The sequence below is a fragment of the Sugiyamaella lignohabitans genome, chromosome B, assembly GCF_001640025.1.
Source record: "Sugiyamaella lignohabitans strain CBS 10342 chromosome B, complete sequence".
NCBI lineage: Eukaryota > Fungi > Ascomycota > Dipodascomycetes > Dipodascales > Trichomonascaceae > Sugiyamaella > Sugiyamaella lignohabitans.
The window spans coordinates 432,056-459,332 of NC_031674.1; the positions used below are offsets into that span (position 1 = coordinate 432,056).

Genomic DNA, 27,277 nt, shown 5'->3' on the forward strand with positions numbered 1-27,277 from the left:
CCCCGCTGCTCCTCTCGCTGCGCTCGAGTCGTTGCTTCGAGGGTCCCTGCAGCTGGGTGAAACCGAGCATATATTGATTAGTACCGCTTGCTTTTAACTGGTTATCGCGTTTATAAGATAGGACTCGTAATGGTGGTTTTGCAGCCGGTACTGTTGTTAATACCAGCTGGCCTGAAAACTTAGACCAAGACTGTAGCCTTACCGGAATATCATCTTGACTGACATAATTTCTGTACATCCAACCAAAGCCTGTAATAGACCCTGAGCAACGTCACTTGTGAATCAAGTAACTAACTGGTCGACCGCAACGCATTATACCATCCACCCTGAACAGTCCCTAGGACTGGTAATCTGAAACAAAAAAACAAAGTATTCCTAACAACGAAGCAGATATGGGATCGATAGTCAACGACTCCCATCAGCCAGCAAAAATAGAGCATGACAGGACAGAAAGCAGTAGATCGGATTCAATATTTAACCACTTCCTAATTATAAATTATTAAATTCATATTTCCTCCTCAATCCAATATGAATTTGTCTTCCAAGAAGCGTTTGGCAGGGTCTATGTGATGTCACTATCTATAATGCCAACATCCAGACAGTGAGTGCATCATCCATACGACAGCATTACGGGTATGGTACGTAGTATCCATTGAAGTCCTCTTTTATAAAGACTATTAGACTACCAGTGTTTAAGAAGATATTTTCAAAGGGAAAGTTTAGGCTTGAGACCCTATTTATCATATCATCGTATTTATACATATACACACCCTGTTTAACCAACTCCTACCTACAATGCTCGCATGGTCCATATCACGAAGATCAATCTCAGACATACCACGAAACGCGAGCTCCTGCCTTCACCCACCTGACCAGGACTCCCCAAGCCCGACTCGAGCGAAGCGAGAGGAGCCACGGGGTCTGGGGCGGAGCCCCAGCCGCCGGAGGCAACACCGACCCGGAACTTATTGCACGGCGTCTGCCGAGCCGAAATCAGGGGGTGACAAAATTACACGCGACCGCATACAGCGATGACAGGCGGCCCGGAACGGGCAGGTACGTAGATCCTGAAACACCAAGCGAGATGAAATAGGGCCAATGCGGCAGAAATACGGGCTTGACTGAGAGTTTGATTTTCAGGGGGGTGCGGGTTGTGCCTCCGGCGGCTGGGGCTCCGCCCCAGACCCCGTGGCTCCTGCTTCGCAGGAGTTTGCGTCGGGTTGGTGTGGTTGATAGCGGTTGTGGGTGAGGTGGTCGGGCTGCATTGGCAGGTCCCTGCATCTATTTTTAACTATTAGGGGCAGCTGCCGCTTGCATGTGAAAAATGCTCTTACCGAGTAATTGGTCCTGCCGCGTCCGGTGGTGTTTATTTTGGGATGTCGGTGGGCATGAGAGCGTATTTCTGTAGCTGGAAAACGCTAATAGCATTTTATACGGGTATGTAAGAGCTGCCAGAAAACCGGACAGCCATGCATACCACGGCAATGGCGACGGAACTGCTGGAGCGGCAGGAGTCAGCAGCACTTGAAATCGCCAACACTCCCAATTCCCATTCTCCAGCATCCGATTCCAATTCCAATTCCAGTTCCCATTCTCCATTCTCCAAATCCAAACTCAATTGGCAATTCCCAGTTCCGGATCGAAAAAAAAAAAGCAGACGAAATGAGCCCACAGCAGGGTCCTAGTAATTTGACTTCAGACTGACTGTAGAGGGGGGGATCTATCTCTCTCACAGAGAGACCCGTTACAGCGATATTATATAGGGTACATTACGACCAGAGGTGCTAGTTAGCTTTGGCGACCGTGCTTCTGCAGCATCTGTCCGGTAAGCTATATTCGCTTCTCTCGTACACCCGCTGCTCTCAGCCAGCAGCAGCATCGGCAGCATCAGCATCCGCATCAGCAGCACTTTCTGGCTGTATTTTGCACCTCGCTCGTTCGTTATACATCCAATAACTAGATAACCAGATAACCAGATAACCAGATAATATATAACACTCAAACGAGAAAACTGACAAACTCGTGATCGCGACCCACCCCAGCACCAGCGACACCCCCCAAACCCGACTCGAGCGAAGCGAGAGGAGCCACGGGGTCTGGGGCAGAGCCCCAGCCGCCAGAGGCAGACCCCCCCTCCTCGTTCGAACCCCTGGCGACGATTTGAAGTTGCTGCTGCTGGTGTCTCCTTACATCATCTCTCCATGCACGGCAGATACCCTACCCACATATCTAGACAAGTACGTACATATTACACGCATGGCCATTTTGGCGGGAGTTTCCCCTTTTCTCGCAGCGAGCGTCTCCTTCTACACGTACCAACCTTATAATTTCGCAGGACACAATTTTCGATAGAGGCCACAGCAGGGCTTTTTTTGGGTGTAATATTTGTTTTTTTGTTTGTTTTGTTTTGTTTCTTGGTTGTCGTTGTGTTTGATCTTTTTACTTGATTTTATTCGTTTTCCCCCTGGCTTTTAGTCTTCTTTGTTCACGTCTGACTGTCGGAGTCACTGACGGACTGACTGACATAACTGACAGACGGACCGTTCCTAGGTACACCCAGACTTGTTTTTTTTTACCACTCGGTCGTTGGCTGCTTGTGTGGTGCTGGTAATACATTGACCTCGATTTCGAATTAGGTCTGCTGAGCCACGCGACTGCCACAAACAGAGTATTTCAGGCTGATTTCCACCAGTTGACAACTGACAATTTTGGATCCTCTCTGGGACTCGATTTCACTAATCTCGATCCACTGAAACATTGGTGAAACCACTGGCCCCATATCTCATTTGTACATATACCGATTCAACAAAGGTAAGTCCGCGACCACCGCGCTCAGGGGTATGGTCTGGGGGTGGGTGTGTGCCTCCGGCGGCTGGGGCTCCGCCCCAGACCCCGCTGCTCCTCTCGCTGCGCTCGAGTCGGGCGTGGGGAGGGGGAGTGGTTTGGGGGTTGGGTCGTAATGGGTGGATTGTGTGGTTCGTGGGTGAGGTGCGGAGAAACTAACGGGGGACTAGATTGTATTTCTTCATCGTGGCATCTCATCGCGAGTTTGGAGTTCCTGAAGTGCGACAGTGGGTGGTCTCATAAATGTAAGCAGAGAATCAGAATCATAATCAGGAGAAGAATCGGCGTCAGATGCTGATATTTGTTGGCTGTGGTATCAGCTGTGGCTGCTGGAAGAGGAAATACCAGTGGAATCTCTCCAGTCCACACATGATCGAGAACTTTATTGTTTCTGATTTTTATTTCCCGGACCCGTGAGGGCTTCCCCGACGCCCGACTCGAGCGCAGCGAGAGGAGCAGCGGGGTCTGGGGCGGAGCCCCAGCCGCCGGAGGCAGCACAGACACCCCCCTAATCTGACCGGTTACTAACAAGAGCAGAATTCCCATGGAGCGGAGGACACAGGCGTTGCGGGGTGGTAGCGCTGCGGGTGGTAGTGACGGGCTGAATGCTGCGAAAGACGGGTGGGTCAATAGACATGCGTCGTCAGCGTCTGCCACGACGGCTGTAGCAGGGTCGGGAAGCGGTGCTGGGATTTCTAGCAGTGCCTCGTCGAATACTCTGGTGCCGAGTGGGTCGATTAGCTCGAATTTGACGGCGTTGGCTAGCGGTCCTGGCGGTTCAGGTGGTACGAATGGTGCAGCAGTTACGAGCCAGGTTTATAGCTGGCGTCTGACAAGAGCTGTACTCAAAAATGGCACTTTACTGCTGTATAAACCACCGACGGATCTGGGTATAAAATCGTTTGACCCGTCTTTAGAGCCTGCACATCCTTTATCACCCAATTTGAGCTCGCCGACATCTGCCACCAGTGGTGGTGGAGGTCATAAAAGAGTGGGTTCGGTGTCTACAGCCACAGCAGCATCTTCTTCCTCAGCATCAGTCTCAGCAGCTGCAGCAGCAGCGGGCTCGCGATCATTTCATTCTCTTTCATACCGGGGATTCGACGTGCATCCGGATCTATTGTTCGATTCACAGGGCAAAATTGTCAATGGCAGTTTCGAGGCCATTTGTCATAGCATTTTATTCACCGGTGACGAAGATTTTGCCACGACTGCGGTACTGACGATTCCTTTGATGGGTGATGTAGTAAGAGCCCTGGAAATGATGAAGGAATATGTTTTATCGGTAGCAAGACAGGCACACAGCGGTGGTGGAGGGCCGAATGCCCAGGCCATTGCAGTTCGTGTCAAGCTCGTTATTGATACAATGCTGACCAATTTCAAGGGCATGTTGCTTAATAACTCGATTCATGCATCACTTCAACAACTAGCAGATTCTGTATCATCATACAATGACCAGATTTCCACCGCTTTGAAACTGTCTATTTATCAAAAACATCAACGAATGAACAAAATGCTTACTTATACACGAGAAGACACCGAGGTGTTGTGGAGTATGCAACAAAAAGTAACTGATTCCATGTCTGAACGACTACACGCATTTTTGGGTCGAATCGACTCTTCCATTGGCAGCGATTCTATTAGCAGTATTGCCAATCTGCCGCCTCGCCAGCAGGTAGCTCATAATTTGTCTGGTTCTGGTTCTGGTGGTGGAAGTGGAGGTACTGGAGGTGTCGGTGGTGGACTGTCTGCACAACAACTCAATATTCCCCCGGATTTGTTTATTGAGCTGACATCAACTGACTTTTTAGCCAACCAGATCTCCTGTTTCCATTTAAAATTTTATAAACAGTGGTCTCCTGCCATTGACATTTCGCTGCTGTTCAAGACCAATTATAGTTATCATCGGTATAACCCGCTAGTGTTTGACGCGAATAATCTACACTTTTTGGGTGTGTTGCTGATTGATCATTTATTGAGTCCCAAGTATTCGAAACTGTTTGATAATTCGTACAGAGGAAGACTTTTGACACACTGGATTAATCTTGGCAATTCGTTGAAAGTGTGTGGTGATTTAGTAGGTTGGGTGGCTATTGTCACGGCTATTTGCTCACCGGCCATTCTACGGTTACGTGAGTGTTGGGCATATGTACCAATTGAGCTGCGAGAAAATGTTGGCAAAGATTGGGGTCACGAGTTATTTGAACTCGATCGAAGGGCCAAAATGGATCTCATGTCCAAACGTACTTTTAGAGTGGCCACTGAAGATATTGGCGTGACATATCCCAAAGAACGATCCATTAGCTTTTTTGCTGATTTGACGGTCAAGATAGACGAGGGTGCTACAAGCTACAAAATGTGTGAAGATCGTGTCAACCGAGTACGTACTGTTATCAACAGTTGGAAATACTTTTTTGATCGCATCCCTCAAAATGACACTTTTGGACTTCCTCCACAACCTAATGCAGCGGTTCAAAAGCTACTGCATTCACTTTTAGTGACAAACTACGAAACACCACAATTGACACAGGAGGAAATCTTTAAATTGTCGCTTTCGGTTGACCCACCAAAATTCGGAAACTACCTAAAATACCATTATTCCCAGCAGTCACCATTGATGACGGGATCGTTTTTGCCACTCATATTCACCGACACAAATGCCACCTATAAACTATTCACCAAATCATCATTAATATCAGCATTGAGTGGAGTGGCTGGCACCGGAGGCGCATCTGCCCTTTCATCATCTAACAAACGACTTGTACGTTCGGGAACCACCAGGTCGAGCGATGGTACAAACGCGTCGACAATTCCAACCTCTGCAAGTAGCAATTTCTACACACACGGCGGCCATTCTACATTGTCAACCAGCTCAACTCTGTTATCTGGAGGTCGCAATGCATCGACTAATTTACACCGATCCAACAGTTTCCCACCATCAAATACAAAATCATCAGCCATGACTACTGGTGTGCAAGATATTGACTATTTCAGTCGAGAGTTTGTAGCCAAGTACGCCAGTCAACACATTCTCATGAAAAATATCCGCGATGTTCTCAACATGGGAGCTAAGTTGTACCATATTAACGAGGATATCGTGCTCAAGTCGCTCTCTGAGGAATACAATTCCCGTCCCTCGAGTATGATAGAAGCACCATCCAAACATTTATCCATGTCATCTCGCCGGGTCTCGACACAATTCGGGTCTACCGTTAGCCCTAGAACTTCTGTTAATGGAGGAACTCCCGATTTCTCCAAGGTTTTTGAGAGTTTTGCTGTGTCTATTGACGTTGTTGTCAAATCTGCTAATCTTGAACGGTTGGTAGATATTTTGGTGCTCGGAGTCAATGGATTCGCTTCGTTTGTTAACCAACAAGACGTTGATCGACAAGGTAACTTGCCGGACTTTAGAATTGACATGAATGTACATACACTTACATTTTTTGCTACATTTCGAAGTTTCTGCTCGCCATTGGAGTTATTGACAAGTTTGCGCAAGCGTTTTGTGGGCGCTCGCTCTGCAGCCATGTCTATTGACGAGCTGACTGATAAAGAGCGTGAAGTGGCTTTTGATGACGTGCAGTTCCCCAACTGGGACCCTGTGTGTGAGATTCCACTTGATAATAACCGTGCTTGGGGTATTGTGGCCCAGATTCAAATTGGTGTCTTAGAAGCGTGTCATTTGTGGGTTTCGCAATACTTTTCTGATTTTGCAGATAATGTCAGTTTGAAGGAGCAATTTCTTGAACTTACTGAAATCTTTGGTACTGATATTGCTTCCTGGAAGGGATTACAAGCCTCTTCACAAATCAATGAGGACTATAGTGGATACCTTGAAACAATGGAGGTTTTGCAGAAAAAGGTGCGCAATTTGTTTTATAAAAAGTCCTATCGTCCCAACGATGTTTGTCCGTTGATTCCTCAAAACCCAGTGGGTATGCGATACGAGAATTTGCCAGTTGGCAACACCAATGTCACGTTTATGAAGCTAGAAAAGTTTATTGATGATATCAATCTCGTTGTCTCAGAGTATCTCGGCATGGTGAGCGTAAAGGAATGGATGGAGCTTTTCGAGACACTCGAATTGCAAAGTGCAGAAATCAATGGATTTTTCCATTACTCACCTCCACCGTATTCCAGTGAAGATGATTTTGTGATTCAAGATATTTTCACTTATTTAGAGTCTCTTTACCGAGAAAATGCCAATGGAGAACGAGCAAAGACTCTGGATTTCTTCCCTCCTTCCATCCAGGAGCTATTCAGACTGCGTCATAATATCATCTCATACCTGACATACCAGATTGGTGATCCATTAATCCACAAGGACGACCGTATACAACGTATGATTAGTATATTACGTATGATTGGTATTTCCAAGGCTCGTATGACGTTCTTAGACTTGTTCCCCAAGGATGAGACTACCGACTCGGACCAGTTATGGATGAGCCAAGCCGACAACAGTGGCATTTCAACATCAGTGCCTTCGTTTATCGAATCGTGTGTTATTGCATCGGTATTGAGACCGGAAAGTCGTCTGTTTGCCAACTCTTGGATGCAGGCTAGCAGAGAAATTTGTAAATTGTATCACAGAAGCAGCAACCCGACTTCATTTGCCAGTCTTGAAATGTTTGTACCAGTAATTCGTGGTGAGAATTTGGTATTCTCAGGGTCAAAACAACCATTGTCTCCATGCGTTGGTTGGACTATTGAACGCATGTTTGAGATTGTGTGCTATGTTCCCAACATGTCGGTTGAAAACAGCAGTCTCATCAATTTCGACAAGCGACGATTCATCTATAACCTGATTACCAACGTCAGCGAAATGAAAGGCGAGATTGAAGACGACAATGAAGATGGAAGTCGGGTGTCTAACGGCAGTCACCGTATTCAAACTGTTGCTAGACGGATTGCGTACATTGTCAATCCCGACAAAACATTGTATTATACAGATAAACGAACGCTCAAGGAGTCGGTTGCTCGTGATACCAAGGAGTACCCACGATCGTACTCTAAAAACAAGGTTTTCACTAGTTACGTGACGCTAGAAGCCGAGAAGCTGAAGCGCGATGTCAGACAGCGCGAGTTGATTGAACGACAGTACCGCGACGTTAAAAAGTCATTGAAATCTCGATATGGAAGCTCATCTTCTAGCTCGGGAACGATTGGCTCACAAACATTGAGCGATAAAAAGAGCCAAAGATCGAGGTTTGGCGGGTTGTTTAAAGCGGTACGTCCTATTTCAATGGCGTTTTCAGGAACTTTCATTCCTCCCTCGGACCGTATTGTCAGTGTGTATGAACTGCCCGACATTTCAACTATTAGCGACTCGAAATGTAAATTGCTGGCATCGATTAACCTGGCAAACTGTGATATCATTGCAGTGCCTAACCAGCATGGCAATTACGGACTTTTCAAGGTGGTGGTGCAAGATAACAACGGATCTGAACTGGTGTTCCAAGGGTTGAGTGATGAAGACGCCGCCGAGTGGGTGCGACTGGCAACTACTGGCAAGCGATATGCCACATTACGAGGGCAACTTCAACCATCGTCGTCATCGTCGTCACCCAATGCACCAGCATCTCCAGTCGCATTCACACGTGTATTTGGCGTTCCAATTGCAGTTGTGTGTGAACGAGAAGCTCGAGACATTCCCATGGTTGTTGATGTTCTGTTGAACGAGATTGAAAGCCGTGGATTGGACGAGGTCGGATTATACAGGGTATCCGGATCATTGGCTAGTGTACACGCGTTAAAGGCAGCATTCGACTCTGGTCAGGAGGTTGATATGGAAGACGATAGATGGTTCGATATCAATACCGTGGCAGGATGTTTCAAACTGTACTTACGAGAACTTCGTGAACCATTGCTGACGACCGAGCTGTTCCCAGAGTTCGTACAATGCGGATCGTCTGGTGCTGGAACTGAAGACATGCTCAAACAATTGCGTGTTTCTATTAGAAAGTTACCTGCACCTAACTATAATCTATTGAGACGACTCCTGAGGCACTTGGGCCAAGTTGCAGAGCACGAGGCCAATAATAAAATGAAGACCCCGAACCTGGCAATTGTATTTTCAATGAGTTTCCTGCCTGCCAGCGCTGTCGACCAAATGAAAGCCATGCAGAACGTGCTCAACACCATGATCATTCACCACGAGCGACTTTTTGGCGACGACCAGCCTGTAGAATACTCCACAGAAGCCGCCGAAATCACTGCGAATACCGCCGACCTTTCACTTGGCGAAACCACCAACTCGCACGACCAAAACCACAATACAGCCTCTGACAATCAACCCGACTCCAGCGAACCTTCTACAACCCACTCTGGTACTGAAAACACCGACTCACAACTCCCAACTGGCAATCAAGCAGGCTCCAAACACGACAGAGACAGTTTCACTGAGGTCAGCGCCTACTAATCCCCCTACCTCTCCCAGCGCGCAGAACCCCCTTTAGTAATGTTCCCATTGTTATGTATATCTAATGATTCTACGTGTTAATACTCGCTCGCATCTCCCGGGGAGGGGGTCTGCCTCCGGCGGCTGGGGCTCCGCCCCAGACCCTGGTTGCTCCTCTCGCTTCGCTCGAGTCGGGCGTCCGGACCCTGCATATTGGACCCTGGAGGTAGACCCTAAAAAAACCGATCGTCAGGGACCCCGAAGCCCGACTCGAGCGAAGCGAGAGGAGCAGCCAGGGTCTGGGGCGGAGCCCCAGCCGCCGGAGGCAAACCCCGTCCACGGATTCCCCGGCCCCGGACTCGGCCCCGGACTCGAGACAGCCGGCGGGGGTGCATGACCCGGGATTTTCCGGGGTAGTGGTTAGGGGGTGGCCCGATAGGGGTAAAATTAAATAAAAAGCCCGATTGCGGACAGTGACATCAGGGTACGGCTGGCGGGAACAGGGGAAAGAAAGTCCCAAACGCAGAGTCCGGCAGGGCGATAAGTGAGAGATGCAAAAACTCACGCAAGAAAAAAAACATTGGCCGAACTAAGTCATTTTATTTCTGTATCGTCTCTTTTTTGCCTCAGGAACATCATCCCATTATTGCAGCTTTTTTATTTATTAGATTGAACCGGCTGGCAGTTTCAACTCTGTTCGACGTTCTTTCGATCCCCGTTTGCTAGTCGACTTGGATTCCTCTAAACCACTGAGTGCTCGATAAATGGTATCGGCTCGGTCTTTTTGGGTTTGGTGATTGGCTTGCTCATTTACGGAGACCATAGCAGCGGCAACCAGGTTCTGCACTCATTTATCTCGCTCTGACATCCTCTGGGGTTTTATTCAGGGTCGTTGTTTCAGGGTTTTTATTCAAGTTTTTTTATTTATTTCGTGTTTTTGTTTATTTGGTTGGCTGTTTAGACAGGTTATCTTCCAAACGGTATTGTTTTGGTTTGGGGGTGTTTGGGTATATTTATTGTTTCGAGTTGAGCTAATCGGCTAAAATGTCGTTCAAATTCAACTGGAACTCGTTTAATGACGAGTCTTTCTACACACGAGCGAAGAAGTTGCTCACTGATGCGCTGAACAAGTCCAACAAACCTCCTATTATTGTCGACAAGATTATTGTTCAGGATTTATCTCTTGGAAGTGAGGCTCCTGATTTAGAAATCCTCGAAATTGGCGACTTGGCTGATGACAGGTTTCGTGGCATTTTTAAACTCACTTATTCTGGCAATGCTTCTATAACTCTGGCTACTAAAGTACAGGCCAATCCATTGAATGTGTATGCACAGAACGCTCCTGGATTCTGTATGCCACAGTTTTTGGGAGCTTCGTCGTCTCTGGCTATGCCTTTAAATCTCACATTGTCAGATATAGTGCTTTCAGGAATTATCATTCTGGTGTTTTCAAAAGCCAAAGGTCTGACTCTGGTGTTTAGAAATGACCCATTGGAAAAGATTAAAGTGAGCTCGACGTTTGATGCGTTACCAGGCATTGCCAAGTTCTTACAAGTACAAATTGAGAACCAGATTCGAGTGTTGTTCCGTGAAGAATTACCGACGATTTTACATAAATTGAGTCAGAAATGGACTCCTTCAGGATCGGAGATGTCGGAGCTGATGTCGTTGAAATCACATACCTCGTCTCCTATTTCGACCGAGCCATCGTCTCCACGACTGAAACCAGTGTCGCTGATGGAAATTAACCCTGATATGCCTGAGTTCAGTCCTACAAATATGCTCAAATTAGAAGCTCTGTGTGCCAGTCAACGAACACTCAACTTGTTCACACCCGCTATCCCGGAAGCTGTATACCGGTCCAGTTTAGAATCTTTTGAGAATGCTCGACGCAAAAATGGCCGCGATGTACAGAGTCTTGTTGGCGGCGACGATTTGTACGATGTCATGAGACTACAAACCAAACAGGCTCAAAACAGATCTTCCAACATCACACCCAAACGACGAGTTATCAAGATTAAGCGTAACAAGGCATCCGACTCTACAAATTCTGATACTCCTTCTGCCGAGGCATCTGCTGCTTCTACACCTATTTCATCAAGTACTCCAACATCTGCATCGACAGCCACATCTGCTTCTTCAAATACCACCTCCAGCACCAACACTTCTTCGTCCCTCAGCCCTTCATCTTCTAACACATCTTCCAACTCTTCAGCCGATCTGAACTCGTCGAAAACCACATCCATTGCATTTTTACCGGTCATTGACGAGTCTCTGGCCTCGACGTCTGCGATCCCTTCACTCGATCTCAAACTTCCAAGACAGCGACGCGAGTCGATTCTTAAACCTACTTCGATCCTTGAACAAGACGGAAAGCAAGCTCCTTCGTCCAAACATGAACACGAACATGTTCACTGGACCCATGAAAACGCTCTCCCCAAAGATAAACTGTTCAAAGACTTCTTCAGTCGCAACGTCAACATCCGTCCCGACGACCATACAAACAACCCACCTCCACCGGCCTATGTCGCCTAGTGGCTCTTCTATTCTGTCTCCGGACCCCTTAAAAGTTTTATGTCCCTTTGTATTTGCTGTAATGACCATCCATCCTCTGAATAGAGCTTCTCAACTCTTGTTTATATCTTTTTTGTGAAGGTCTGCCTCCGGCGGCTGGGGCTCTGCCCCAGACCCCCCTGCTCCTCTCGCTGCGCTCGAGTCGAGACGGGGGTGTCCCCCATATGAGGAAGACTTACAGTGGTTGTGTAAATGTATTTATTAAAGACTGGTTAAATTATTAAGCTTGGAGAGCCAATTTGGCAAGCTCGAGAGCTCCTTCTCTGGTCTTGTGGCCACCAATGAATCCTGACACATGCGTGAAGACACAGCCTGGGACACCGGTGATTTCAGACATCTTTTCATCACGAGCTCCTCTCCATGGTTCAGGGAGAGGTTTACGAGACGTGAAAGAAGACGAAGATTGGGCAACTGCCTGGATTCGCCAGCCCTTGCCGTCAGAGTAAAGCACGTACAGCACTTCACCTTCTTTACCAAGCTCTTTCTCAATAGTGTACAAATGTTCCTTCCAAGGCACAAACGTGTCGAACACAACGATACGGCCCTCGGAACCGTACTGATCACGAGCGTCAAAAGCAGCTTGCACATGCTGCTTGGCTGGATACCAGCCCTTGCCGTAGTTCTCAACAACACTGACAAAAGCAGTTCCCATGAGCTCTGATGCTTTAAGGAACTTGGCATCAAGAACCTCGTCTGTGTTAGGTTCGGTCCATAGAGGATTGAGCTTGCTAACTAGAGAGGGAAGTGTGATGCCTCCAGTACGATAGCTGGAGGGGGTGTCCTCGGGGTAGGCAGAAATACCGTTGTCGTTGGCATCAATTGCCTCAATAAACTCGTTGTAAATTTTGTTGTAAAGCACATCGATACTGGCATCATCTACACTGACCTCGGTGAGTTGAGCAATAATCTCTTTTCCAAAATGTTTGTAAATAAGACCGGCAGAACTCAATCTGGTCTTATGTTCGTCGTCAAAAGTGTCGTTAAATTCCCGTTGGTGGTGATCAAAGTATTTTGGTGCCTCATACTTTCCACCCACATCAACAATGATATCACAGGTTTCTAATTGCTCATTGTCACGCGATCTCAGTAATTCAGCGTCCTTGAATCGAGGGAGTAATCTCAGCATGTAAACAGCCAGACTCTCGTCTGCATGGAAAGTACCACTGTGTGTTCCGATCTTCATTGTAGATTTAATTTTCTTGTCAACGTGGGTCATAGTCTTAGACAACCGCGAGCCAAATAACAAGCGCCGAAATATCTTGTTTATATATATGTACAACAGACCTCAAAACTTAATGTGTTCTGATCAATCTTGCCTGATGAAAGTGAAAAATAATTATTTATTTTTTTGCATGATTTATGCGCGGCGTATGCAGCCCGATAAGATATGTTCACGATGTTCGTAATAGCACGAACGTGACTGGTGGGGTGTGCCTCCGGCGGCTGGGGCTCTGCCCCAGACCCCGTGGCTCCTCTCGCTGCGCTCGAGTCGTTTCTAGGGGTCCCGGAGCATCTCCTGCGAAGCAGGAGCCACGGGGTCTGGGGCAGCGCCCCAGCCGCCGGAGGCACGTCCCGGATGTGTCATGTAGAATAAATTAATAGATATAAAAGCTAGGAGGACTTGTTCTTTTTTCTAGCTCGGTACTGGGAGATGGTGTTATCAACGCCTTTGGCTCGTCCGCATTCTATAGCTACCATGCGGGCAAAGTCTTTCGAGTCCCAGTAGCCAGAGTGTGCCGTCAGCATCGACACGTACTGGGAGACGCTTTCCAGTGACACGGTTAGGGGAATGACCCAGTCGATTTGCCCGTTTTCATTTAACAGTATAAGTTTTTCTTCGCCACTTGACTCTTTTTCAAAATCTCGATCCTCGAGTTCTACAGTTTGTCCTGGCTTGGGCAGTTGAGCGTCGGTAGGGTTGGTCACGGGCTCGACTTCGACGTACTCGCTGTTTAGTGTGACTCCAGGAAGAAGTTCTTTCAAGGGCTTTGTTTTCTCGTCGAGAATTTGTACTTCAGCGTCTTCTTCGTCTGGCATCTGCTTTTCTTTCTCTTGTATAGTGATGTCCTTAGTCGACTCGTTCTTGGGAGAGCCCATAAATGGTATTCGCGAAGTCAGGGCATTGACCCATCCAGCAGCGTCAGCAGCTTGTGCAACGATAAACGCTTTTTCACTGGGGAGTGTGGCTGTTTCAATTAGTGATACCTGTAATCGGTCGACAGTGGGGCCGATGTAGTATGCTATAGGATCCGAGTAGTGGAGAATGTTGTATACATTTCGCACTGCAATACATCCATAAGGATACTTGTGGGTCGTGTCGCCCGGATCTATCTTATTTTTGCGGTCATACAATTCTCTGGGGTGCAATTGTGCGTTCTCAAGAAGCAAGAAGAATCCTACAGGACTGCCGACGAGAAACAAATTGTGGACATTGAACTTCAAGGTTCGCTTCTTTTCTAGTTCTTCGGGCTTGCATTTCGTCACATCTGTAGGTTGGCTTGATAATAAGTCGACGGCAATTGAACTTCCCAATGAGTGACCAATGATATTTACTGTACCTCCAGACTTTTCAAATTCGGGGTTGATCTTAGTGAACAGTGAATAAACACGGTTTGCTTCTTGAGCTGCTGCATCTAATAGTAGCTTCTTGTGACGAGACATGTAGTACGGGATATCTAGCATCACGTCACTGATTAGGTTTCTAACTGATGGAATTGATTTCATGGTGATGTCGCTCAGTGAGAATTCGGAATTCTTGGGTTTGTTCTCTGTTCCTTTCAAGTTCTCAAAATCGATGATTCGACGCCAGTTGATTGGTAAGGTGAGAATATTTGTGTCTTCTTTAATATACTGCGATAGCTGTTGTGAGTCGACAAAATTCGACACTTGGATCCGGAACGAATTGATCGCATATGTAAAATTAAAACTCTCTACCCGCTCCGTCAGTTTCTGGCCGATTCCATGAAACACAAGAACCAATTGGGTAATTTTACGGGGTGCATACTCGTCACCATCTGATGGACGATCAGGAAGGTTCCTCAATGCTTTCCAATCTTGCCAAGAAAAGTGTCGCTGAACTGTAAACAGGGTTCCTGGTGGTGCTTTTCCAGCTACCAACGATGAAATGAGCTGAGCTGGCGAGGTGCTCGAAAATATGTACGGAATTGATACTGACGACGATGCCGAAAATATGTATGCCACTGGATACGACTCAGGACCGCTGGCTACAGAGCTGGCAATAGACGCAGCATCCGAGTTCACATCTTTTGCACCGTCTTCTTCCTTCGCTGTCTGGTCATTCTTCTCACTCTCACCTTTAGCTAGATCAATATCTTGACCCTTTTTATCGTTTGAATCTTCTTCTTCCTCTTCTTCTTTTTCTTCTTCTTCTTGCTCAGGTTGCAGCTCGTTCGCCGAGTCTCGCTTAAATGTAGGTGCGAACACTACCTCTACTGACACATCCGATCTGCCATCAAAATAGGTAATTGGAGTTTTCAGTTTTGTCATGGCTTCAGGAACTGTAATGGCAGCTTCTAATTCTGCCAAGTAAGTAGAAGTCCAAGGTTTGATCTCTTGAAACGCTTCTTCTATAGCATCCTCCAAAGATGGTTCAATAGGAGTCAGCGATGTACTGAAAAACCAGCTCGAGCAGTGAACATTATACGGACTGGTTAGTGGTGCCCAGTATATCGGAGTCATATCCATAGACTGTAGTGATACTTGATATAATCGGTTACATCCAACTGGTACCGGCTCCTCTTCTTCCTCTAAAGGCTTGTTATACTCCTTGTTCAGCAATCTACAGTCGTAAGGGCTGAATGCCTGCCAATTGAGATTTGGCGTAACTGAGCCAACAAGTGAAGTCACTGAAAATACCGGATAGCTAATTGACCCCTTTGCTGGAGTATTTTGGGATTCCTCGTCCTTTAGCGAGCCCGACGAAGGCCTCGGCTTGAGAGTATTACCACTGGTGCCATTGACAGGTGTACCCGTACTGACGGACCTTTCCCTCCCTCTGGATCGTAATGATTCACTGAAATGAGCCCCGAATGTCGCTGGTGATTTTTCTCGACTTCTCCTGGGTGACTGGGTCGGTGTTCCCTGTGGTGGAGTGGCGGTGGCGGTCGGAAGAGGGGTACTTGGATCCTCTAACTCAACTGGCGAATCGTGGAAAAACCACAATTCCCTAGCAGGAGCCTCCTGCTCTACCATACTTCCGCTAATCAAAGTCGAGCTGTCTTGGCTCTCTACTTCGTTGCCAAGTTCTTCCTTAGAACCCATCCTATCACTCTCAATTGACACATGCAGAATCAATAGCAACTAGGATCATACATATCTGCTCGAGACCTCCAGTCCCTGTCATGCACCGGTGTCACGTGCTGGACTTGATAAAACTGGGGATGAGCGTTGAGGGTCCGCAGGACGCAGGGGGAGGGGCATGCCTCCGGCGGCTGGGGCTCTGCCCCAGACCCCGTGGCTCCTCTCGCTGCGCTCGAGTCGGGTGAGGGGGGTCCCCTGACAGTTGTTAGTTGAAGTTTGTTTGTGATAAGGAAATGAAAAGTCGATATATTAGCTCCTCCTGGTAGAAAGAGCTGTCTCAAGCCCACCATCTGGTCTGAAGTATGAGTAGTCTCTAAGTAGTTCTACAACTGCCATCTTAATTTCCTCTCTAATTTTTATACTTCCGCACGACCTCTACTGCAATCAAATAGTCCTGATCTACCGATAAAAACAACATCTAGCTTCATGAGAGGAATTCAACTGAAATAAGAATAACCCTATCTCTGTCTCCCCTGCATGAATATCGCCGATCAGCACATAAACCGTTATTCTGTTAAACCGAGTAGCTCGTTCTCATGCCCAATATTTCGGAAATGAGCATGCTGTCTTAGTAGTCTCCAAACTATCCTCACACAGTTTCTACACTACAGATGCTAAATAATCCCTGACAATGTGATTTTATTTTCTCTCCTTTTGAATCCATTCCCACCTTTTAGTCTTATAATATCATTCCACATCCACACCCTCATCTGCTTAAGCCAAGACCATAACATTCCTTACCTAAATGACGGCTCCTCTGATGTCGTCAAATCTCATATTGAAAGATATCATGGTGTTGAAACTACTAGACCATCTCCGTATCTCTGATGACAGTCTCAGATTATATCAGACTTCATCAGTCACTGTTATCTTATCATGAACTGCCCTGTGGATCACATCAGCATCTTGTTTAACCCCACAACTTACGTAGAAAGTAAAATTGGTCTTATCTCCAAACCGTCAACCATCAGCGCATCTCGCAGCCAACATGCAACTGAATGATCCGCGACCGACCCTGCTGATCCCGACATCTCAACTGAAACCCATCTCTCGATACCCTCCCAAAAACCCGCCATTTTCTTCTTCTGTTAAGACTATACTGCGACTCAGATACTTCTCGAAGCTGGGGGGCCTGCCTCCGGCAACTGGGGCTCCGCCCCAGACCCCAATGCTCCTCTCGCTTCGCTCGAGTCGTTGCGTCGGGCACGGGCTCAAAAAATAGATAATCCGTGTTTTTGGAGCACAAAATAGCCCAAACTCGAGCTCCTGGGACCCCCAACGCAACGACTCGAGCGAAGCGAGAGGAGCAGCGGGGTCTGGGGCGGAGCCCCAGCCGCCGGAGGCAGGTCCCCCGCCCCCAGTCGGGGCTGTTACAGAGCCATTGGCCCCAGAAAAGGTCGAGAATTCGAAGACAGAGCCCTGGAGAACTGAGAGCTGGGATCGAGAGTCAGGGGTGGGTGAGGGGCATTTTCAGGGGTGACCCGAATCGGGGTGCGTCTACCCCTCTCTGGTGTCCCAACACCTGTCGGAAGTTGACCCCAACCGGACTCAGCATGCGCGTTTGGCTGTCCCAACTGCCAGCGCGGCTGCACACAGCCCACCGAGGGGCACCCACAAATCTGTCATAATAGTCCGGTGTCGAGGAGGGGCATCAACAACCCCTCAGAGCCCGGGTTGCAGATGGTATATAACAGGTTGATCAGCCGGGATTTTTCACGTTCCTTTTTTTTTGTTTTACATACATCCAAGTGGATTTATTAGAAAAGTCAATTGTTGATACAATTCAAATTGGTTTTTTTTCCAATCATCAATAATGTCTCTTAACGGTACTGCCCCTCCTGCTTATGAGCTGTTCTCTAACAAGACTCGTGCTTTTGTGTACGGTCTTCAACCTAGAGCTTGTCAAGGTATGCTTGACTTTGATTTCATCTGTAAGAGAGATGTTCCCTCTGTTGCTGGTGTTATCTACCCCTTTGGTGGTCAATTCGTGACTAAAATGTACTGGGGTACTAAGGAGACTTTGTTGCCAGTTTACCAACAAGTCGAGAAGGCTGCTGCTAAGCACCCCGAGGTCGATGTTGTTGTCAACTTCGCGTCTTCTCGTTCTGTTTACTCGTCTACCATGGAATTGCTCGAGTACCCTCAATTCAGAACCATTGCCATCATTGCTGAAGGTGTTCCTGAGAGAAGAGCCAGAGAAATCTTGTACAAGGCTCAAAAGAAGGGAGTCACTATTATTGGCCCTGCTACTGTCGGTGGTATCAAGCCCGGTTGTTTCAAGATCGGTAACACTGGTGGTATGATGGACAACATTGTTGCTTCCAAGTTGTACAGACCCGGTTCGGTCGCTTATGTTTCCAAGTCCGGTGGTATGTCCAACGAACTTAACAACATCATTGCTCAGACTACCAACGGTGTCTACGAGGGTGTTGCTATTGGTGGTGATAGATACCCCGGTACCACCTTCATTGACCACATTCTCCGTTACCAAGCTGACCCCAACTGTAAAATTATCGCTCTTTTGGGAGAAGTCGGTGGTGTTGAGGAGTACCGTGTTATCGAGGCCGTCAAGTCCGGTAAGATCACTAAGCCTATTGTGGCTTGGGCCATTGGTACTTGTGCTTCTATGTTCAAGACTGAGGTTCAATTCGGCCATGCTGGTTCTATGGCCAACTCTGATTTGGAGACTGCCACTGCTAAGAACGCTGCTATGAAGGCTGCAGGATTCCATGTTCCTGACACTTTTGAGGATTTCCCCGAGACCTTGGCTCAAGTTTATGAGACTTTGGTCAAGAAGGGAGTTATTGTTCCTCAACCCGAGCCCGAGGTGCCCAAGATCCCTATTGACTACTCTTGGGCCCAAGAATTGGGACTTATCAGAAAGCCTGCTGCTTTCATCTCGACCATTTCTGATGATCGTGGTCAAGAGCTTTTGTATGCTGGTATCCCTATTTCCGACGTTTTCAAGGACGATATTGGTATTGGAGGAGTCATGTCTCTTCTGTGGTTCAGACGTCGTCTGCCTGCCTATGCTTCTAAGTTCCTTGAGATGGTTCTTATGTTGACCGCAGACCACGGTCCTGCTGTGTCTGGAGCCATGAACACCATTATCACCACCAGAGCCGGTAAGGACTTGATTTCATCGCTTGTTTCTGGTTTGTTGACTATTGGTACACGATTCGGAGGTGCTCTTGACGGTGCCGCTACCGAGTTCACTAATGCCTTTGACAAGGGTCTGTCGCCCCGTCAATTCGTCGATACCATGCGTAAGCAGAACAAGCTTATTCCCGGTATCGGCCACAAAGTCAAGTCTCGTAATAACCCGGATTTCCGTGTCGAGCTTGTCAAGGACTTTGTCAAGAAGAACTTCCCCTCGACCACTCTTCTCGACTATGCTCTAGCTGTTGAGGAGGTCACTACCTCGAAGAAGGACAACCTTATTCTCAACGTTGACGGTGCCATTGCCGTTTCTTTCATTGATCTCATGAGATCATCTGGTGCTTTCACCCCCGAGGAGGTCGACGAGTACCTCAAGAACGGCGTTCTTAACGGTCTCTTCGTGCTGGGCCGTTCCATCGGTCTCATTGCCCACCACCTCGACCAAAAGAGACTCAAGACCGGTCTCTACAGACACCCCTGGGACGACATTACCTACCTCGTCGGCCAAGACGCCGTCAGCTCCGCCAACAAGCGTGTCGAGGTCGACGCCAAGGGCGTTTCCAAGGCCAAGTCCAAGTAAACTCCTTTTTAATACACTAATCCTGTCTTGCTATCGATCTGGTGACATGCCTCCGGCGGCTGGGGCTCCGCCCCAGACCCTGGTTGCTCCTGCTTCGCAGGAGTTTCGCTACTTTACACCTCCAGGGGGGACTGCCTCTGGCAGCTGGGGCTCCGCCCTGGCTGCTCCTCTCGCTTCGCTCGAGTCGTTTCCCCGACAAGTCCCGGCCATCTCCTGCGAAGCAGGAGCAACCAGGGTCTGGGGCGGAGCCCCAGCCGCCGGAGGCAGCGTCCCCCCACGAAGTGGCTCGGTTATATTACAGATTACAGGGTGGATTATGCGGGATGGGGGTGGAGAGGGTCTTCGGCGTACACTCGGGTGAGTCCCTGGCGGAAGATCTCGACGTTGTAGTCGACGAGGGTCATTTTTTGGACCCCTTCGCTGCGGATCATGCCGACCAGTGCCAGTCCTCGGATCATTTGAGACAGGTAAAGAACCATGCCGTTGTGTAGTTTGGAGGTGCATTTGAGACCGGGTCCTTCTGGGGTTTGTGATGGACCAGAGCCGTTAGTGACGGCTGCAAGTCCAGGACTGTTGTTGGACTCGGGGGTCTGTTGGGTCTGTGGTTGTTGTTGTTGTTGGGTGTATGACGGTTTATATAGCAGGTCGAGGTCCACAGCGACATCGATAAAGTCGGAACAGACTTGGTATGTTTCAACGTCTACAGGTGAAGAGTCAGTCGCTAGGTATATCTTGGAATTGACGTCGAAAAGGAACGCCTTTTCAATGCCTGAATGCTGACACAGGATATCCAGCAGGTTCTCAAGAACAGGCAGCTCAGGAACCAGTTTTTGAATGATACGTGAAAACGCTTCGTAGATAGAATGATCGAAGATACTGGTAAGATGAAACGCGATATTGACTCCTTCTAAATTCGCATCGACCAGCTCGTCCGTCACTCGCTGCATGATATCACGCTGGGTGTCGAGCCGGAAGTCGTCACTCAGTCCGTCCACTTTATGAATAAGCACCTCGAAATTAATGGCTGGATTGATTTTGAAAGCGTACTCGATAATTTGCTGGAGATTTTGTAATGCATATAAATATTCGTCCTGACTGTCAATAACATAAATCAGCGACCCTACCTGAGCAAAGATCCGTTCCGAGTCGTAACTGGGCTCAAACATATCCAATTGTCCCGGCAGTTCCTGGACCGCGAAATTCACCAACGAATCAAACCTCTCATACGTCGGCTTCGCAGTACTCTCAATATATAAAGTTTCCAGTGGTTGCATGTTGTGAAAAACGACCTCGCAAATCGAGCTCTTGCCGCCCCTAGTCCGTTGGTTAGTAACCTGTTTCTGGTGGGGGCATGCCTCCGGCGGCTGGGGCTCCGCCCCAGACCCTGGCTGCTCCTCTCGCTTCGCTCGAGTCGTTGCGTCGACGAGTCCAGTCTCTCCTGCGAAGCAACCAGGGTCTGGGGCGGAGCCCCAGCCGCCGGAGGCACGGCCCACCCATCGAGTTCTGAAAAGTTCTCGGAAGAAGAACACCTACCGTCGCAGACCCATGAGCAGAATCATCGGCAGATCGTGTGCCGTCGCTACCAGCGACGTTTCCATGTTGTGGAAGTCCATTGCAGCCCCCTATCGATCGTGAGTTTTGGTCTTTTGTCGGAGCTGAAAACAGCTCGATTCCGGCTAGCAACTGAGGTCCGGGAAATAAATGGCTGCCGGTCACTGATCTGGCCAATTCCACTCTGATATTCAACGCCAATTGACTCAGATTCTCACTCTCGCGGGTCAGTCGCTATCTCCAGCTCTTGTTCGACTATCACTTCACTTCACGGGTCAAACGCGCTTCCGCGGCTACCGGGACTGCCTCCGGCGGCTGGGGCTCCGCCCCAGACCCTGGTAGCTCCTGCTTCGCAGGAGATTTCACGGAGCCCCCTCGGGGAAACGACTCGAGCGGAGCGAGAGGAGCAACCAGGGTCTGGGGCGGAGCCCCAGCCGCCGGAGGCAGAACCCCCCCTGAAGCACGGCTCGGTAGGGGGGTCCCTGCATGTGGAGATCATGAAAAAATCTGTGATGCTTCTCTTATGAGAGAGAGCGACAGTGAGGAGATGAGCCAGAACCCGTTTGATCAGAAAAAGAGGGCTATTTTGAGCCAGATCGAGTCGACCGATGAGACTCATCCTGACGCTTCGCCGAAAGGCACGCTGGACGTGCTGCTGCTGCCGTTGATAGATGTCATTAATAGCCACAGCGACTATGTGACGACGTCGTCGTGCTCGGGCAGAGTCAGTGTGTTTCTCGAGGGGATGAAAACAGCATCTGAACTCGGTGGGAAGGGCGATGGCGGGAAATGGCTGTTTATCACTCATGATCCAGAGGAACTGAAATCAACTGACTGGTGGTCTTTGGTAACCGACCACCGCGAACATGTATCAGAATCTGATGTCAGTGCTGGGGTTTCCAGTATAGGTAATGGTGAACCGGCGAAATACGATGGTCAGAGATACGTGCTATATAAATTCGAAGCGATGATTCTCCATGTGAAATGCCGGGACCGCGCCAGTGCCTCTGCTCTGTACACAGCGGCCATGAGCTGCGGGTTTCGAGAAAGCGGGATCGGGTCCAACGATCTCGTGGGCATTCGTATTTCACTGCGACTCGACGTTCCAATAGCATATCTCAACAACGACGGCACTACAACTCCGTTAGTACCCCGTCAATACATTGACCATCTACAAACCATCTCACTCGACCTGTTCAACAAAAACACCGCCAAAATCAACCAGCTCCATCGGACCGTCGCCAGCATGATCCAGGCCCAACAAACAGCCGCCAATAAACCACAAACCGCCAAAGAAACAAAAGAACAGCGTCGCGAACGCAAACACCGCGAAGGGCTCCTCATCCAGGCCCAAACCCGCCAAATTACCCCTGAAGCCCCTTTGTAGCATTAATCTACCCCTGAACTGCATAACCGGGGTCACCCTGCATCTGCAGGGGGTGGGAGTCTGCCTCCGGCGGCTGGGGCTCCGCCCCAGACCCTGGTTGCTCCTCTCGCTCCGCTCGAGTCGTTTCACCGACGGGTGCCGGACCTCTCCTGCGAAGCAGGAGCAACCAGGGTCTGGGGCGGAGCCCCAGCCGCCGGAGGCAGACCCCTCAGACCCTGGATGTCAGCCGTGCTAGAGCCCTAGCCCCAGGTGATGTCAGTGAAAAACCTAAAAGGATGAGAGGTAGATCTCGTGAGAGAGTCATTAGAGACACCACCTGATATTTTGAGTCGAGAAAATATGTCGGAGGAAATTGTTAAGAAAACTGAAGAGTTGAAGATTGAGGAAGGTTCTGCCGCTGCCGCTGGTGCTCCTGCTGGTGAGGTTGTTTTGGGCGCTGATGGCAAGCCTTTGAGCAAGAGTGCTTTGAAGAAGCTCGAGAAGGAGAGAGCTAAGGAGGAGAAGAAGAGACAGATTGCTGAGCGATTGGCCGCTGAAAAGGCTGCTCGTGAAGCCAGTGAAGTTGATTACTCGAAGGAGTTTTATGGTAAACAGCCTTTGAACCAGTCGGGTGAAAAGACTGGTGAACAGAGAGTCCAGATCAGCAACATTGATAAGTCATGGGCTGGTAAAGAGGTTATTTTCAGAGCCAGAGTACACAATTCTCGTATGCAGAGTAGTAAGATGTGTTTTATGTCGCTACGTCAACAGGATGCTGTTATTCAGGCTCTGTTGGTAGTTGATTCGGACACGATCTCCAAACAAATGGTCAAGTGGGCTGGATCCATCAACCTTGAGTCAATTGTCGTTGTTTATGGTAAGGTCGAGGCATCTCCCGAGGAAATCAGTTCGGCCACTGTTAAGGACGCTGAGATCAAAATCACTAAGATTTTCACCATTGCTGAAACTCCTGCTCAATTGCCTATTTTGATTGAGGATGCTAGCAGATCAGAGGCTGAGGCCAAGGAGGTCGGTTTGCCCTATGTTAACCTCGACACCCGTTTGGATGCCCGTGTTATTGACTTGAGAACCGCTACCAACCAAGCTATTTTCAAAATCTCGTCTGGTGTGTGTGAATTGTTCCGTGAATTCCTGATAAAGAAGGGATTCGTAGAGATCCACACCCCCAAGATCATTCCTGCTGCTTCTGAGGGTGGTGCTAATGTTTTTAAGGTCAATTACTTTAAAGGAGAAGCTTTCCTTGCTCAATCCCCTCAATTATACAAGCAAATGTTGATTGCCGCTGATTTCGAAAAGGTGTTTGAGATTGCTCCTGTGTTTAGAGCTGAAAACTCCAATACCCACCGTCATATGACTGAATTTGTGGGTCTTGATTTGGAAATGGCTTTTGAGGAGCACTATGATGAGGTCATTGATGTGTTGGTAGAGATGTTTATGTTCATTTTCACCGAACTCAAGAATCGTTATGCCAAGGAAATCGCTCTTGTTCGTAAGCAATACCCTGTTGAAGAATTCAAGCTGCCCAAGGACGGCAAGATGGTCCGTCTTCACTTTAAAGAAGGTATTCAGCTTTTGCGTGAGGTCGGTGGTGTTGACGTTCCTGATCTCGAAGACTTGTCTACCGAACACGAGAAGCTTCTTGGTAAGATTGTGCGTGAGAAGTACGACACTGATTTCTATATCCTTGACAAGTTCCCATTGGCTGTCCGACCATTCTACACCATGCCTGATGCTGCTGATTCCAACTACTCCAACTCGTATGACTTTTTCATGAGAGGTGAAGAAATTTTGTCGGGAGCTCAACGTATTCACGACGCCAACTTCCTTAAGACCCGTATGGCCGCCCATGAGGTCGACTCTAACACTGTCAAGGATTACGTTGACGCCTTTTCTTACGGTGCTCCACCTCACGCCGGTGGTGGTATCGGTTTGGAGCGTGTGGTCATGTTCTTCCTCGACCTTAAGAACATCCGTCGTGCATCGCTCTTCCCTCGTGATCCTAAGCGTGTAAGACCATAGATCTAATAAGCTTTTAATGAACCATTGTTTTGTGCTTTGGTCGAGGTTGGGGGGGTGCAGCCCTGAGCCTTTGACATGCGATAAACAAATATATCTTTCTTAATCTGCTGTAGAAGATAGCGAGTAGAAATTATAAAATTATATATCGTCTTACGACTTATTTATTACGTATTAGCTTGTTGGCCGAGGGTCACAGATTTGACTGCCTGCAAACTGATGGTCATCTTGAAGCTTATCGGAGGCATAAATTTCAAACTATGACAGGTCGCAATTGGCTTTCAATTATGTGGTTTATTTCAGAAGCAGCATTCTGGCAGTATTCACGCTGAACAATCATCTTATGAATCTTTATCAAACTTCAATCTCATGGGAGAAGCTTTGCTTCAAGAAATTAAACATGGGCTAACTGATTGAGAAAGAGTTCAACCATTATTCATCAACGATGCTATGAGCATTCCTCGACAAATTACTACAGGCATCATACATGATATACTTCATAGTTAAATAAACTGAAGAAGACGGGGAACATCCCATAATTAGGTATAATCTTATAATCTTTATTTCAAACGAGATTAAGATGAGTTGTGGTAATGATAATGGGGCTCCAAAAGTTCAACAAAAAGCCCTGCTGAAATTTTCTGGCAGATGAATGTTGTCAGCAACCTATCAGGACAGACGGTGCATCAATTAAATTATAAAATTCACTGAAGACACATATCATCTTCCTCGGTCGTCAGAGCACTTCTCGTTGTATCTCAACAAATCAACAGAATCTACGATAACTGAATCATCAAGCTGGGCCTGGCCAATTGCCAATTTTAATATATGCTCTTATTATCCTATCTAACCGGCATGCCAGTCATACAGCAAGCGATCTCTCTGGATTAGTCGCTTAATTAAGACTTGATTTTGACGTGTTTAAGCAAAAGCAGTGTCTGCAGTTGGGATCTGATCAGCTCAGATCAGCCTATACTGACATTTTAAGCGAGCAATTAAAGTAAATGTGCACTTGAACATACATCTCTTGCTGCTGCTCTCACCTGCTCCTTCTGCTTCTGTTGCTTCTGCTGCTCCTTCTGCTGCTACACGCTCCTAATCCTTCCTGCCAGATGCTAATTGAGACAGACATGCCAATCCACACGGTCTATGGCCACATAATTACACTCCGATCTTCTCCCAACACCAACTCATTACATCAATCACCCTCTAACAATGCCCTATTAACACAACACCCCCAAAAAGATCTTACGAGATCGCCAGGACCATCCCTGCACAGATCAACCCTTGAGATCATAAAATAACCCCCCTCCCCCAAATTAACGCCAAAAGTTAGGATCTTCCTCATTATAACTTTCTTTTTGGCGGTGCTGCTTTGGGTACGTACGTGAATTCTACAGACCCATCGGCGAGCCTACCGATTCGTACGCGTGGTTTTTCTTAGGGTTATCAGCTGGCATCAACGATAGGCCGTACTTCCTGCTACTTCCAGGAATCTGTGCCCAGTATATTTTTTTGTTTCATAAATGCACCCTACACCAGCAAGCAGCAGCAAGCAGCAGCATCAGGCAAGTCATCTTTTTTTTCTTCTTTTTCATTTTATTTTTATTTTATTTTCACAGATCGCTGCCTGTTTGACACCTGCTGCTACCGCTTGGGGTGCTGGGACCGGAATGGTTCGGGGTGGGGTGCTGCCTCCGGCGGCTGGGGCTCTGCCCCAGACCCCGTGGCTCGCTTCGCTCGGGCTTGGGGAGGTTGGGCTGTAAGGGGGTTGGTGGGCAGGTGTGCAGGTTTTGTGAGGGCTCGCGGCGTGGGTGCTGTGGCCGTGCTTCTGTTGCTCCTACAACTGGTTCTGTTGGGCCAGCTGCTGCTGCCGGTGCTGCTGCTGCCCTCCTGCTGCTGCTGCTGCTGCTGCACCACCACATGCCTCTCATTCAATAGAAAGGCCTGTGGTTATCAGGCTGCTCCCTAGCCAGTAGACAGAGGCAGCCCTGTGCCCTGTGCCCTGGCCTTTCTCCTAGTGTACGCCGCCCGACACGGTCAGATACCGATGGGGTCGTATTTGAGCCCTGGTGTGGCCGGAAATGGCATAAAAACACGGGTAGCATCGCTTGTTCGCTACCTCCCCGCAGGGAGATCCGATCTGGCATGAGACGTCACAGCACCCAGGCCCATCATCCCTTCTTAGCCCTTTAGCCCTTAACAGGCACTGGAATCAGGGACAGGAGGTTCAGCCAACGAGCCAAAAAAATCCGACTGGTAGCCAAGCCAACTGGCTTGCTAGCTCAGATCTGTGAGCTGTGAGATGGCCCACATGTAAGGGGTCACTGTTTTAAACGCCGGAGGGAGCTCCTTTATGTCCACTATGTCCGGCAAGTCCCGCCTTAACAAGCTGCGTGCCAGTGGGCTGGCTGAAGAAAAAAACCCAACGTACGCACGTAGGCCCACC

General features: G+C 48.3%; 8 protein-coding genes across 8 annotated transcripts; 5 read left to right on the forward strand and 3 right to left on the reverse strand.

The window, feature by feature from the left end:
* Positions 1–3,388: 3,388 nt before the first annotated feature.
* On the forward strand, positions 3,389–9,262 carry BEM2 (Bem2p; the record flags this gene model as incomplete). Its single annotated transcript, XM_018879041.1, has 1 exon — positions 3,389–9,262. The coding sequence occupies one exon, from the start codon at positions 3,389–3,391 to the stop codon at positions 9,260–9,262; it is 5,874 nt and encodes a 1,957-aa protein (XP_018736995.1).
* Positions 9,263–10,285: 1,023 nt separating this feature from the next.
* Positions 10,286–11,776, forward strand: MDM34 (ERMES complex subunit MDM34; the record flags this gene model as incomplete). Its single annotated transcript, XM_018879042.1, has 1 exon — positions 10,286–11,776. One exon carries the CDS (start codon positions 10,286–10,288, stop codon positions 11,774–11,776), a length of 1,491 nt encoding a protein of 496 aa, XP_018736996.1.
* Positions 11,777–12,035: 259 nt separating this feature from the next.
* On the reverse strand, positions 12,036–12,998 carry AWJ20_2115 (uncharacterized protein; the record flags this gene model as incomplete). Its single annotated transcript, XM_018879043.1, has 1 exon — positions 12,036–12,998. The coding sequence occupies one exon, from the start codon at positions 12,996–12,998 to the stop codon at positions 12,036–12,038; it is 963 nt and encodes a 320-aa protein (XP_018736997.1).
* A 428-nt stretch (positions 12,999–13,426) lies between these two features.
* AWJ20_2116 (putative carboxylic ester hydrolase) lies at positions 13,427–16,027 on the reverse strand (the record flags this gene model as incomplete). Its single annotated transcript, XM_018879044.1, has 1 exon — positions 13,427–16,027. The coding sequence occupies one exon, from the start codon at positions 16,025–16,027 to the stop codon at positions 13,427–13,429; it is 2,601 nt and encodes an 866-aa protein (XP_018736998.1).
* Positions 16,028–17,948: 1,921 nt separating this feature from the next.
* Positions 17,949–19,874, forward strand: LSC1 (succinate--CoA ligase (GDP-forming) subunit alpha; the record flags this gene model as incomplete). The annotated part of the gene is made up of 1 exon (XM_018879045.1): positions 17,949–19,874. One exon carries the CDS (start codon positions 17,949–17,951, stop codon positions 19,872–19,874), a length of 1,926 nt encoding a protein of 641 aa, XP_018736999.1.
* A 314-nt stretch (positions 19,875–20,188) lies between these two features.
* On the reverse strand, positions 20,189–21,148 carry GTR2 (Gtr2p; the record flags this gene model as incomplete). Its single annotated transcript, XM_018879046.1, has 1 exon — positions 20,189–21,148. One exon carries the CDS (start codon positions 21,146–21,148, stop codon positions 20,189–20,191), a length of 960 nt encoding a protein of 319 aa, XP_018737000.1.
* An 800-nt stretch (positions 21,149–21,948) lies between these two features.
* On the forward strand, positions 21,949–22,812 carry TYW3 (Tyw3p; the record flags this gene model as incomplete). The annotated part of the gene is made up of 1 exon (XM_018879047.1): positions 21,949–22,812. The coding sequence occupies one exon, from the start codon at positions 21,949–21,951 to the stop codon at positions 22,810–22,812; it is 864 nt and encodes a 287-aa protein (XP_018737001.1).
* Positions 22,813–23,151: 339 nt separating this feature from the next.
* On the forward strand, positions 23,152–24,831 carry DPS1 (aspartate--tRNA ligase DPS1; the record flags this gene model as incomplete). Its single annotated transcript, XM_018879049.1, has 1 exon — positions 23,152–24,831. The coding sequence occupies one exon, from the start codon at positions 23,152–23,154 to the stop codon at positions 24,829–24,831; it is 1,680 nt and encodes a 559-aa protein (XP_018737002.1).
* Positions 24,832–27,277: the final 2,446 nt, after the last annotated feature.